Source organism: Thunnus albacares, chromosome 9, assembly GCF_914725855.1.
Source record: "Thunnus albacares chromosome 9, fThuAlb1.1, whole genome shotgun sequence".
Classification (NCBI taxonomy): Eukaryota; Metazoa; Chordata; class Actinopteri; order Scombriformes; family Scombridae; genus Thunnus; species Thunnus albacares.
Genome location: NC_058114.1, coordinates 21,099,339 through 21,113,933, shown reverse-complemented (window position 1 = coordinate 21,113,933; position 14,595 = coordinate 21,099,339). Strand labels below are relative to the sequence as shown.

Here is a 14,595-nt window from a genome sequence, read left to right as displayed (position 1 = left end):
ATCCCCGGCTAATTCAGGAAAGAGTGTTCAAACATTTCTGACAGGAAGCAGTCAGTGACCTTTAAGCTGGAGATGCTCGACTGGTATCGCATCCTCGCTGTCTTTTTCCATCAGTACTGGAGGTGCGGAACAGAGACACATCCTTTAACTGAGGTGAGCATGAAATGCCAGTCTGTCACCTCCTGTCTGGTCTCTGCTATGCAATGTGGTATGAACAACAAACTCTGCTGCTATCTGCCCATCTATCGGTTCAGTTCAAAATAACCATCACTGCAATGGGTTTTCTGGAACAAAAACAAACATGTGGATCGAAGGTCTTCAGCATAGAGGAAACAAACCTGGATCCAGTGTCTGATCATTTCTCGGAATTCATAACACAAAATGCCACATCAATAACTTTTTTCGATTAAACGCATCCAGTAAATGTGTGATGTGAAAATCTTTATGCTGTTTAAATCAGTTTGGTTACCTTACTCATTTAGAAACTCGGGTTTGGCACATTAAGTTCCACAAAACTCACAATCACAGGACATATTTCACAATAACAGGAAACTTCAAAGTGAGATTCATGCTATCTGACCTCACCAGACCAAAATCCCCTAGTTAAGATAAATATCAAGAATTTCTCTTCATTATTCATAACTGTCTGACCCAGGTCTACCTATGAATGGGAATAAGAGAGCATCAATCAGCTTCTCATTAGGATATTAAACAGTACAAAAGGTTAAGTCAGATGACATCTCTCTCCTCATGTCTGAATAGCAAATGATTAACTGACAAATTAGAGCAATTCTACATTAATATATGTATGGCTTATGTTTTAATAAGAACCTACAAAGGACTGACATAAGCTAACATCTACCATTCATATGGAGGAAAAGGGGCAAAAACGCCCACAAAGGGTCAAATCTAAACACAAAATATCACTCTTTCCTGTAATTGTATCTATGCAGAGGATCAGCACAGACACCGAGCTTGGATGAGAGGTAGAGGATTGAAAGCGGGCGAGTCATTGCTTTAATATCACAACATGACACGTGAAAATCTCATAAAAGGGAATAGGATTTTATTTTATTTGCTATATAATGGTATCAGGCACTACACCACCCTAGGCAGAAATGTAATTTACAGTCTACTACCATTAAATAATTCACATCCATCACTCCTATTCACTAGTGGTTAGTTGATGTGTGAGTGGTTTCTAGATGTGCTGATGAAAAGCAAAAAAAAAAAAAAAAAAAAAAAAAAATCCATAAGTGTAGTTATTAGACACGCTAATTCAGCTCACAGTGCAGCTGATGCTGACATGTACAAATTAGAGTAATGAAAGATAAACCACATGTGGTAATGAGTACAGCAGTAATGTCTTAAGTACTGTAACTGCCACTACATTCAGAACCGTTTTGATTTAGGTAACAAGATTGCTTTTCCTCTGACGCCACCATCAGGACAAACTTTACATTTCGGCCCCACTAGTGGTAAGGATCCAAGAATAGCAAGGTTGGATCACCTATTTTCCTTCATCCAACAGTTTTGTTTTCTGGTGTGTAATTAGCATGTCAGCCTCATGTGGTCTCTAGTCTGATAATCAACCTTTAGTGTCGTTTTCTCTCACAGTGCATCTCAAATCATTACAAAATCCATAATAAAGTCCCAGTACCGTGACGATTTTTATGCACACAAAGCAAAAAGTATACCTTAACAGTTTATAAGGTGACAAATGTTTTCACAGAAAATAAATAGTTTGCCAAGTCAAGTTGTGGAAAATGCAGGTGTTTTAAGAGTGCGTGCATATAGCACATGCAAAAAAGTGCCCCAATTTCATCTTTTCTGCTCAATAAAAATAAAATTAAAAAATTAAAAAAAACCACAATGATAGACACAATACTAGTGAAGTTCATGATACTGTGTTGTTGTCTGAATTATTATTAAGCCTATAGTTTCACAGACATAGGTTGAGCTAAGAGATTTGGGGCTTCTTTAGTCCGTGTCCATGAAGATATTCTATTATTTTTCATAGATTTGAAATGTTAAATTCTCGTGTAAGTCAAACACAACATTTCATTTACTTTGGTGCTGTGAGTAATATTGCTGAGTTGTTGTAAATAGTGGCTTTAAATAATCTTGATTGTAATCTAACCTACAATCTGGATGTTTTTGGTTCCAACTGAATGTCTTAGCTATTTCATCATTACTTCATCCTGTCCGTGCTACACTGGCCATAGTGCATAAACAAAAGGTGGCTGATAGCAGGGATATGTCAATTCTGTGTGACTGTAAGGCCTCTTTAAGGTGCTTTCACTCAGAATTTGCTGAGGGGCGGCAGCGCTCCCGCCTTCACAAGCACAGCTGAGAGCAGGTCTGCGGGCCCAGAAGGGTGGGGCACAGCGGTGGCAGAGGGGTCTCCATGCTTGTTGTCAGAGTTCATAGGTGTGGGAACCTTCCCTCTATTCATCGTGGACTTGCCTGTCCCACTGCCCCCTCCTCCACCAAAACTGGTCTTGCTGTTCTCTGCTGTGGGGATGACAGTACCCAGGTGGGGGTTGCCCACCACAGGCGCACCAGTGTGCTCCAAGCTGGTCTGACAGCAACACAGCAGCCGGAAGAAGGCAGCCCTCATCTCCCTGCTGGACAGAGTGTATATGAGAGGGTTGAGGGCAGAGTTGAGCACAGCCAGGGCGATAAACCAGTCCACCTGGTAGAGCACAGGGCACTTATCTGGGCTACAACCCACATCCAGCAGCAGCAAGAGGAAGAGAGGGGCCCAGCACATGACAAACACTCCAAGAACGATAACCACAGTCCGCAGCAGGGCCAGTGAATGCTCTGAAGGCCGGCTGCTGACCCTGCGGCCGCTAGAGGTCACCAGGCGGTAGATCCTGATGTAGAGGATGATGATGGCTACCAACAGGGCACTGAAGACACTGATGCAGAAGGCCACATAACTCTTAGCATAGAGCGGCAGCACAGTGGAGCAAGAGCCCAGATTGTCCAGGCAGTTCCAGCCCAGGCTGGGCAGGGCACTGAGCAGCACTGATACAAGCCAGCAGGCCGCCAGCAGTCCGAGAAGTCTCCCCCGACCTGCCGTCTCACAAGGACGCAGACGCACCATAGTCATATGCCTCTCAATCCCAATGGCCAGAAGGCTGAATGTGGAGGCACTGAGGGCCACAAACATGCTCCCTTCTCTGGCCAGCCACTGCACTGGTGTCAGGTAGAAGGTTTTGCGTCCTGAGGTAAAGATATTAACCACATAAGCCACACCAGCCAGCAGGTCTGACAGTGCCAGGTTTCCAATGAGAAAGTACATGCGGCTATGGAAGCGCTTGTTCCTCCAGAGAGCAAGCAGGACAGTGACGTTCTCCAGGACAATCAGCACGCAGATGAAGAGCAGCACAGCCATCTTACAGGGCCCGCTACTACGAGGCCGGTCCCACTTCCCTGAGTGGTTGTAGTGGCTGACGATAACAGAGTTCATCCCTTCCTCAATTACGGTCCCCATACTGCCTGCCCTTCCTGGCCTTCCTCGGTCACACAGCAGAGGGCGCCACAGCACTGGACACTTCTCAACCTGGCAGTGATACAACTGACATCATACAGCCTTCTCAAGGACCTGCCAATCAAATGTTTAGTTTAGGGATAAAATTTACTTTTAAAAGTTACTTTGAAAACTTTTAAAGTAAAAAAAAAAGTTACTTTCAACAACATTTTGGTTAATTTAAGTAAGAAGACATATCTAAGAAGAGTTTTAAGAAAAGAAAGCAATGTTATATTAAAAAACAAAAGGAAAAAGCATCACTGAGGTTAAAAATCTTTTTTATAGAACTGTCTTTGGCAAGATAGCAGCAGCACTTGTACAACACAACATGTAAAGCAGACTTACAAACATATGGAAATAATAGGAAAATAGAGAGGAACCTGTATATTACAAGTTTTTTTGTAATTACTGTGGTAGTTACTGCTGTTCGTAAAACCTATGCCATAAATACTATAACTTAACTACTAAATAAAATAATTTCTAGTGAAAGTACGGCGACTCATAGATAAAAGTCGATGTAAAATGTTTTAAAATAACCCTAAAAATATGCTTTAGGATACAAGTAATCCGGAGGTCGGATTAACGGATTTTTCTCAAAATTAATCTCAATTATGTGTATAACCAACTCATAAACACTATGAAAAACTGAATACTTATGGGCTATTCTATATTATTTATACTTTTTATATAACTTTTATGGTACTTTCTATATGAAATAAAATATGTAACACAAGTTTAATAGCAACAAGATGCATACTCATGAAAATTTGAGTAACTTCTCTATTCTGGGAAAGTTGTTCAAAGTTGTCATGCAAGGTATCTGCAGTTAGTGTTTTATTCCTTCTTTTATTCCTCACTCCAACTACAGTAACTTATAGTACCTTTCGGTGTTATTGGCCTCATCTAAACATCCCAGCGCTGAGGCAAGATTTGCAGAGCTTGGTAGACCTGTATTTTTTCTTTCATGCGTAAAGTTGCTCTGCTACAAAATATATGAGTGCCAAAAATGGAGTATAATCGACGTGTAATTAAAAGTCCATATCTTGTCCTCGCCCGTAAAGAAAGGTTCATATCATTAAAGTACAATCCTCCAAACATCCAGACTGTTCTGAACTTTTCAGCGTCCTCTGTGCACTGAGACTCTCTCCAGCTTGGACAGTCCCGCTCACCCCTCCCAGCCTATGGGGCGGGATCATCCCTACCTCTCCATTTAATTTTTTTTTTTTTTTCACCATTTATTATGAGTCAGAAGAGATGTCGGAGCCAAGCGTCTCCTTATGCCAGATATTGTGTCAGATGTGTCACTTCTTGTTTATACCACCGCTTTGTATTTTCAAACAAGTAGCCACAATGAGTTTGATTGATTGGATTGCTTTTTCAAGTGGAGGTTAAAGAGTTTTGTTTTTGTCCCTTGTGGACAAAGAGCAGCTGACTGTATTGACAAGAACACCTAATTTGTCTGTCCCAACGTGTTATAAAACCGCTGTACTTACTTGTCCCAACACATGTTACAGTTTTTTGCCCCAAGGCCTCATGTGCTCCTTAAAGTTGTGTCATCTGTAATGGCATTGTACACCTACTGTTTTACTCTGAGCTGCACCTCAGGATCCCAGTATCAACTTCATATTTTCATTTTATACTATACAGTATATTGTTGGTGCATATGTTCAGGCATTTTCAACCAGCTCTGCCTTCTCAGTCTATTTTGAAAAGGTGCGGAGAGCAATCATATCAAAAGATGACAACAGTTTCATGAAAGAAAACAAACTCACATATGTGTTCATTTTCCTTTCTGTTGAAATCACACCCATCTACTGACAGTGCCAGCAAATTCACAACCCCTTTGATATCTGTGATCTGATGAGTCATTGTTTTTCGTGTTAAAAAAGCGCTGGAAGGGGGAAGTGGGAAGGTAAGAGTCACACATTCTTTCCCCTTTTATGCACTTTTCTATGGTTTTAAATTCTGAAGAAATATGTTACAGATAAGGAGGAGAGAAGAGTATCGGAAGCTAAATATGACAACAGGGTATATGGAGGTTTCATTATGTTGCATGTCCAGCTACAAAAAGCAGCTCAGGTCATTAGGTCACTATCCTGTGGATCAGTCTGCAAGAATGATGTTTTAGTCATTGCAGAACAAGATCATTTACGAGAAAATTTAACTGCAAAAGCAGTTGATCCTCTACTGACTACTGAGTGGCCAGCAGAGTAAAGACTGCAATTATGTGAAGTAATTCCTATGTCATCATGGCATGACTGAAGCAAAGTTGACTGTTGCTGAAAACAGCAGGTTTGCTCTGTCAACTAGTACTGCAAATATAAAACTTGTCCTTGAATTCCTCAGTGTTTCCCCGTGGGTACCAATCAGACCTTTCTCACAGAGAGACCCAGTGATGCATGACTTCAGGAGCCAAATGACTTGAAGAACACTAGGGAGAAACCACATCTGGAGGTCTGTGTCTGACCTGCAGACACCTCCTCTTCAACCCTGCTCTGAGCTGGATTTTTATTGTGTTTAAAAATCAAAATGTACGTTCCCAAAAGCTGTTATTCCAACCGCTGGATGGTGCAGTGGCTGGAAACAGAGGGTAGGGGCTGTTATTTCTCATTGAGTGTTTATGCCATGCATTTTATTACAGCTTTCCCACATGATGGTCACTGACTTTATGTACCATAACACACCCAGGGGAGAGGATGTGTTCACATTCAGACTGGTAGAGAGAGAATGAAAGACAGAGAGAGAGAGAGGCTGTGAGAGAGGTCCAAAGAAAGTTGGTTGCGCAAAAACAGGATGGTTGAGAGTAAGTTTGAGAGAATGGGAAAAAAGGTTGGGGAGAGGGGGGCAGGAAAATGAGGCTTGAATTAAGGAGGTCAATAGGTGCAGAGCTTTGTCTTTTATCGCTACAGTCTTTGATTTATATGTAAGTTCATTTGCAATTGGCATTCTGCAACATGCACAACAGAGGGTTTATTTCCCTCCAGTCTACTTCTGTTTATTAAGCTTCAACACCTCAGTGACTCCAGGTGACAGGTGGTTGTGAGTACTGGCACTGTAATATTCAACGTGGCTTTATAAAGAACAAAGAAAGACAAGCAATTCAACTAAGATTTTATTTAAAAGATGTGAATGAGCTTGAATGGCTTAAGAATACATATTTTAAAAGTAAAATTAAAGGATTTTGATCAGATTTCCAATCGGCATGAAAATGAATGAATGAAAACTTATCTGTTTCAACTGATTTGTGCCCACTAGGTTATTGTTTAAGGATATAAAAGACAAATGCATATAACAAAATTTTATAAAAAGAATGAAAAGTAATGAATCTGTCCTTTTCATAACAGAAAAAGATGATGGTATGGTTGAAAAGTGGCTCTAAAGTTATGAGAGGAGCTTTGCTTTCTTTTTTTTTCATTTCTCTTTGCTAGTGTTGGCTCTGTTTTCCAAACTGTCCATTTCTTTTTATTGTTTTGTTTTTGCACTCTTTATTTTTGCTGGATCAAATAGGCTAGGCACTGAAGAGGCCAGAAATTGAGACTGTGATGGATGACAGCACTGGCTAACAGTGACTAACAGCGTAACAAATGTTGATAAAAAGAGGGGGAGATGGAAAGAGACAAGAGACTGAGGAGCGACAGAGCAGACAGTTTTCTCTTATTTTCTTTCTCTCTCAGTCCCTCTGGTATCAACGACTGTGAGGAGTTGCAGCCAGTCTGGCCTTCTTGCACATGTCAGCCCAGGCATTGCAGATTAATGAATGACCCCTGGAGCTGTTGACTTTACCCTGAGCAGCAAGAGATGTACAGACCCTCTGACAACCCATTTATAACCATATGAAAACACCCCCCAAAGGCCTTGGCTGTGTGTTGTTGCAAGCTGGATACAGACTTCCTGGATGGTTGGTTCTGTGTTGGAAGGAGGAAATGTAGCTACAGGTCATCATGAAAAAAATGGCCTTGGAGCAAAGTCCGGTAAAAGGTTGTGTAACGGTGATGCTGTTGATGCATGTTTCTACATCTTTGTGTGTGGTGTGTGTGTGTGACAGCTGTGTGTTTACTTGTGCAGTATTGTGAGACAGGGCAACACTGACGCAGGATCGGATGGTGAGTTAGATGTTTGGGAATGCGAAATGTAATGGGAACAAAGGAGGAGCTGCAGTGGTGGAAAAGGAAGGCCTCTTGGGCTGTCACCCCACTGCCCTCCTAAAATTTACCCACACCCACTGAAATATTTTAACAAAAAATATACAACAACACTGTAACCACGTACTATTTCAATATGATATAGAGATGGTTATAGACTGTGTCTGAAATTCCTGAACTAACATGCTATTTAGTACGCTAAAACAGTGTGTGAGATTTTTTTAGTATGTCCGAAACCTTAGTATGAAACCAGTAGTACATGAAGTGCATACTATTTCTGGGGAAATATTACAGTATGCAAGCACTGGACACTACACCGGCATAAATGTCCCACAATGCAATTCAGTAGTAACAAAGACAACAACAACATAACAGATAATGGCGGACAGTGACTAAGGCAGCTCTGGTGTAACGTCAATAACGCTTCAATTTAAGCAAGGTTTCACTTTGCTAGACATAATACATTTTTTAAATTAGTGCAGAGTTAATGGTTGGCACGGGCTACCATGGTTACACGTCTCCAACCGTTTAGGATGCTCTCAGAAAGTGATGTGATAATTACAGCTCAGTGCATCTGAAAAGACACATACTACTGCTTATTCACACAAAAATACGTTGAATGATAGCACACACATTGGGTATGTAGTACACAGCATGCGATTTCAGATGAACATGTTGAACATGTTGCTAGTAGCAACCCCTACAGTTCTACAGCAACACTATTTTGTCAGATCTGTGACCAAGAAAATATTGACAGTCATCTTTTATCTACTCCTCAAATGTCTTTGCTGGAGCATTATCTTTACGTATTCTTTTTATTACAGATGATTTATGATTGTTGATTTGTGATTTGTGAGAGTTTGCAATTTTGCTAAATTCCCGCATTCTTTTCCGCATGTAATGGCCAAATCAACAAACCGCTTGTGATTTGGACCCATTGTAGCATTTTGTGTCGTGGCAGTACAGCATGTATTCAGCAAAGAGCAGAACCTCCAAGCCTTGTTTGGTTGGACCACAACCAACGACTCCGCAGTGGAGCTTTTGAGAGAGAGGAGATGGAGAATGACTCTGAGGAACTGAACTGTAGTTTCATAGATGATTATACACCCCTGTAGTTGTAAGAGATTGCACTTTGTTTTCCATTTAACCTGTACTTTGGTTTGCATTCAGTTAGTCAGAAGAATACAAGTTGAAGGGTTGTTCAGACAGCAAAAATGGACATAATCTTCCTCAAACATAAAAATGGATACTTTGAAGTTGAAACTATATCTTTATGTTAATGGATTCATTTTAATGGAATTATTGACTGATTGTATTTGTTGCTAATGTTGAGGTGAAAGTTTATTTAATAAAGGCTTATAAATTGAACTCAAGTACAGTATTTTCTTTTTTATATAACTTTGAGCCCATGGTTCTCATGTTCAGAAAATACATTTAAAAATTAGCACTGAAATATAGTTATGTCTGTGATATTTGTGGTAGTTTTTTTTTAAAAATCACATTATTTTCCTTTGCCTGCAATGTTTCCCAATTGCTACAATTTTACAGCAAAAAGAGCACATAAAATATGACAAATTGTATCTCAATTTTTGAGAAAAGCCACTGCAAAATCAAGCAATTGATCACAATCACAAAAAAACTCATAAATCCCTGGAAGGACTGACTGATGATACTTTGTTTCTACCTGCATGAACAATGTAACTAATTTGAAAACTAATGCTAGTTTAAACTGTACTTTTGTGAATCCAGTTTCCTTTTTAGTGTACTAGGTCTTTTTTTTTTATAATAACTTTGTTTTGACTTGATTTGTTTATGATATCTTTTTCTGATTTTTAATCAACATCATTGAATTTGTTGTCCAATACTGTTGTCACAGTTCCACAATTGCTTCCAGTAAAAACGTCAAGGGCAACCCGCTGTCTTCAATCTTTAGCGTGTTCAGCTCGCTGCATATCTGTGCACCTACTCACATAGTGAGGGCAGGATAACATCCTTTCAGCCATGCAGTGGATGTTCACACCTCATAGCAAGTTGTGAATAACCAAATAGAGGTTTTCAAAAGAGTCATTCAATCAGGAGAGACTATGAGAGTCTCTCCTGGGTGACTGTGGCTTAGGAGTTAGAGCAGGTCGTCCACTAATCAGAAGGTCGGTGGTTCGATCCCCTTCTCCTCCAGTCCGCAAAGTGTCCTTGTGTCCTTGTTAAGTGTCTCCACTGATGCTGACACTGAGCCTCAAATTGCTCCTGATGGCTGTGCCATTGGTGTTTGAGTGTGTGTGAATAGGTGAGTGAGTATTTGGATATAAAGCGCTATATCGCTCCTGATGAGCAGGTTGGCACCTTGCATGGCAGCCTCTGCCATTGGTATATGAATGTGTGTGTGAATGTTGCCATGTGTGCTTTGAGTAGTCGGTAGACTATGAAAGCACTATATAAATGCAGTCCATTTACCATGAGAAATTAGTTTATGAACCTGATTATTGGACAGCAAAAGATTATGTCTAAATTGTCTAAATTCCAGTGGAGTCTTGATGCTGGTGGTTATTGGCGGGGGGACTGATGTGAAGGAAAACTCTGAATGTTTCTGGGGACCAGAGACAAACAGGCGCCCTCAAACATGTTTGGTATTATAAATATTTAGTGATGCTCAGCTGTTTTCAAAATTTCTAGTGGCACCCTTGGTAGTGAGGAAAAAAGATGGGTGGACAAACATCAATATTGACTGTGACTGGATCCTGCATGCACAAGACAAAGACAAATAGAAAACACAGCCTACTTTTTAATGGATGCTTTGAACCAAAGGGAAAGCCTTGACACCAGTAGTGGTTCACACATGTTCAGGTGTTTTCAGGGGGCCCATATTTTTTTTAGTAGTGCCTCTGGTGGTAAGGAAGAGGGCAGGTAAACAAACAACATCAACTGCGCTGACTGCATCTATGATTGGGTCCTTCACACATGGGATGCTTCAAAAGAAGGAAAAGGGTGAGAAAGAAAAGGGAATTAAAGAGAAAACAGTGAAAAGGATAAAGTCATCCCCTAATTGACGAAAGTCTACAATGATGCTACATTTATTTCATTTGCCACCAGACTCTGGAACAATCTCCTTGTAGTAGTTGAGAATATGAGAATGTGTTGAGAATGCGCTTACAACCTTTAAAAGAAAGCTTATAACTAATCTTTTCAAACTTGCTTGCACTTAGAAACTTTAAATACATTTTTACCTCACCCAGAGTATTAATTGTCAGTATTTACTTATTTATTTATGCTTTATTTCTTCTGTGAAGCACTTTGTGACGTCTCTGCTTTCAAAAGGCGCTATTTAAATAAAGTTAGTTACTTACTTACGTATATTCTATTACTATTAGCACTTAGCAAATCTCAGCAGGATGATACAAGAGAAGAAACAACAAACCAGATCCTGTTAAACTTAGATTATTGCAACAATGACTGTATCTCCGGGACCATCGCATATTTTCTTACATGATACATGGGGTATGTCTCTGCAGGAGGTCATGAGTAGAACTCTGAGGGCTGATAGTGTATCTGATATAGTGGTGCTGTTGGTGGGTTATCAGCAGAGGCTTGAGCTCTCTGAGGGCACAAGGTGACTGCTTGTCTGAGGACCAGCCTCGCTGCTTCTTTTAGATAACCTTTTTATCTGCATCCAGCTCAAAATAGCAACATCAAAGCACGCACAGATGGAAGAATGAATGGGTGACAGATGGCTGTACAATGTATTTTCATGGTAAGTTAATCATTTTGTTAACTGTGCATCATTCTGTGCAAAAAAACATGTTTTTCTTAATCTCTCTCTTCTCCAGAGATATGTAGAAAAAGATAATTTGTTATAGATGGAAGGTAATGAGATTTAACAGAGACTTCATCACGGTTGTACGCAGTTATCAGGAGGGAGGAAGAGAGAGAGATTATCAGCAAGGAAGTGGAAGAAGTTTATATCTTTAGTCTGTATCTTACAATCAAGTCCTGAATGAATACAGTCTGGCTTCTCCGCCTCAAACACAGACAACCTTTTGATAATGTAATTTGGAAATTATTAGAAATCACTCACTTGACTTTACTTGACTTTCAAAGATCACAATTTAAGACTTTTGAGACTCAGAGATAAAGCTCTGGACCTCAATACAACATTAAGTGCTTGTAGACATGGCACTACATCTGAACTCTTCATCGTAGCTCCCTCGTCTTTAAAATGTCACCATATCTGTTCTCACACAATCACTGTGGAACTTACAATGTCAAGATCTTTATGGTGTTATTTATTTTCTTTACGATAGGAGGGCTTAAACACTAAATAGACTTCAAGACCTTGCCTCGCCAAAATATTTTAAAAATAACTTGGACCTCAGTCATGTAAACAATCATGCCCGATTTTCTCAGAACAGCCTTTCTGATGTCTGGGAAAGCTTGTGTAAGAATCCTGTGTGTGTGTGTGTGTGTGTGTGTGTGTGTGTGTGTGTGTGTGTGTATGTGTGTGTGCTGCAAGACAAATGAGTTTGTGCAAACCTTACCATGGTCATGATGCATGTCTTTGCCCCGTTCACTTGCATGTGCCTGTGTTTTTGTACATGGTTACCCTCTCTCCTTCACACTCCTGCCACACAGAGCAGTAAACATGCATCTGTTGCTGCGCATCCTATTTTGGGAAGTTTGTATATCTTGGCTGGCTGTGTTGTGTCTGGCTGCTGTTCTATAAGAAAAGGGTCAAAGGTACATTTCCCTTGAGAGGAGCACTAACGGTCATGCAGTCCATTTTGGAGCTCTGGTCCGCAACCCCAGTCAGGCACTATCCACCAGCCCCAACACCCACCTCATCATGAACCTCTCCCACGTCCAGAGATCCCTCTGCACCAGCCCCACACCCTCAGCTCTCCAAGTAGAGGCAGCTAGGAGCCTGAGAAAGGACTAACCCACTGACAGAAACAGACCAGACTCCATCTCCAAATACCGTCAGTACAGATTTAGAATCACTTCAGCCTTTCAAAGACATGCTCATGTTTTTTTTCTCCCTTACCGTCTTTAGAACTAAGTCACCAGTTTTATAGTAAACATTGGCACAACATTACAAGTACAACAGGACAGCACAAACACTGTAAAGAAACAAAGAGACAAATACATAAATATACATACCGTATACAGTACATATAAAGTACTATATGCCTATATGTATACCTGCTGAATGCTTATACACAGATACATAAATATCAATATGTAATATGGTAACTTGGACCAGAGGTTTGCTTTGAGAGGAAACATTAATTTTCCATTTTTTGTTAAAAGAATAGTTTGACATTTTGGTAAATATACTTATTTGCTCTTTTGCCGAGAAATGGGCTGATTGATACCACTCTCATGTTTGCACAGTAAATATGAAGCTAGCGTCAGCAGCCGGTTAGCTTAAGTTACTGTACTTGGACTGAACAGACAAGTGAGTTAATTTGTGTGCTTGAAGGCAGATTTTGTTACTTTTGGCTAACTGTTTCCGCCTGATTCCAGTTTTTGTGCTAAGCTAAGCTAACCAGCTGCTGGTGATAGCTTCATATATACTGACGACATGAGAGTGGTATCTTCTTAACTCTCAGCAAGAAATCAAATATGCATATTTCCCAAAATGTCAAACTATTCTTTTAATAACAATATAACTTGAGAATAAATATTAGATGTAGCCTAAACAAGAAGTATAAAAAATAGTGATCACATATGCTTCAACAACATAATACAAAATAGATAATTTTGTAAAAAGGAATCACACCTCAGTATCCATAATATTTATGCATATCTACATCAATCATCAATCAATCAGTCAATCACATTTCACATAAAATCATATCAAAATGAGAATGCGAACTTAGCTGTTTTTGCTGTGTTGTTGCTCTGTAATAAAATGATTGTCTGGTCATACAGAAACTCACATTTGTGGGACATTATCTTTATCATTAGGCTTTTCAAATACTTTCTCTTTCTCTTAGGCTGCTTTCACTATCAAAAAATTCAAATCGACTAGATAGAAAGCTAAATAATTCTGGTGGTTTGATTTTTTCTCACTACTCTTATCATTACCAGTCCAATGAGTTGTGTTTCTTTGTTATATCACTCTTTATTCACTCCAGAAAATCAGATGTCAGATCAGTTGTTTTGCTACATTGCATCAGTACGTCATTATGTGTTCAAACAGAAACTGGAAATACCATTGTGAGAAGATTGTATTATTGTAAAATCTTACCAGATAAACCCATTGAAACCCTTAAATATGCTGTGCTGACCTAAGTGAGGTTTAGAGTTTTTGGGCATGATCATGTGTGTACTCAGAGTCCAGAGGTATTTTCCCAGCATGTGACCCTGCCGCAAGTGGTCGATGAAATGAATGGTGAATGTTTGTGAATGAATTACTGTGTGAATGGCAATCAGTCACTGCTGGGCTAACGGCCTCTAACTGACAGTGGGCTCTGTGGCTTGTGTGATGCGACGATGCTCCACATAAAGAAAGGCTCGATAGAGATCTGCAGAGGTAGTAAAGGCTACCATGGTGACCGCTCAACCAGCAACAACAATAAGACAGGATGGCCATCGGGCACGGCCATCCTAAAGCTCCCTGGCTCCAGAGACACGCTGGACAAAATAAAAGCTAAAAACACACACTTCACATCTCATTAGACAGGGCCACTGTGACAGCTGACTGAGGGCCCAAAACAGGTCGACTCCACCAAATAAACCCAACAAGTTTAGATGAATGAGTAAATAGCATGACTTAGAAAACAAGGTTGACCTGGTAGTCCTGCTTTTAAAGCTAACCCTGCCATTATACTTATTGTTTTTGCATGTTTATATTTTGTAGTCATGGTTTTTATCACACTTCTGGTCTGCAAAGCCTGCCAGATGTTTTAAACATGCATCATT

General features: G+C 40.0%; 1 protein-coding gene across 1 annotated transcript; it reads right to left on the bottom strand.

The window, feature by feature from the left end:
• Window positions 1-1,049: 1,049 nt before the first annotated feature.
• On the bottom strand, window positions 1,050-4,991 carry s1pr3a (sphingosine-1-phosphate receptor 3a). The gene is made up of 2 exons (XM_044362661.1): window positions 4,420-4,991; window positions 1,050-3,613 (listed from the first exon to the last, which is right to left on the bottom strand). The coding sequence occupies exon 2, from the start codon at window positions 3,500-3,502 to the stop codon at window positions 2,303-2,305; it is 1,200 nt and encodes a 399-aa protein (XP_044218596.1). The 5' UTR covers window positions 3,503-3,613; window positions 4,420-4,991; the 3' UTR covers window positions 1,050-2,302.
• Between the last annotated feature and the right edge of the window lie 9,604 nt (window positions 4,992-14,595).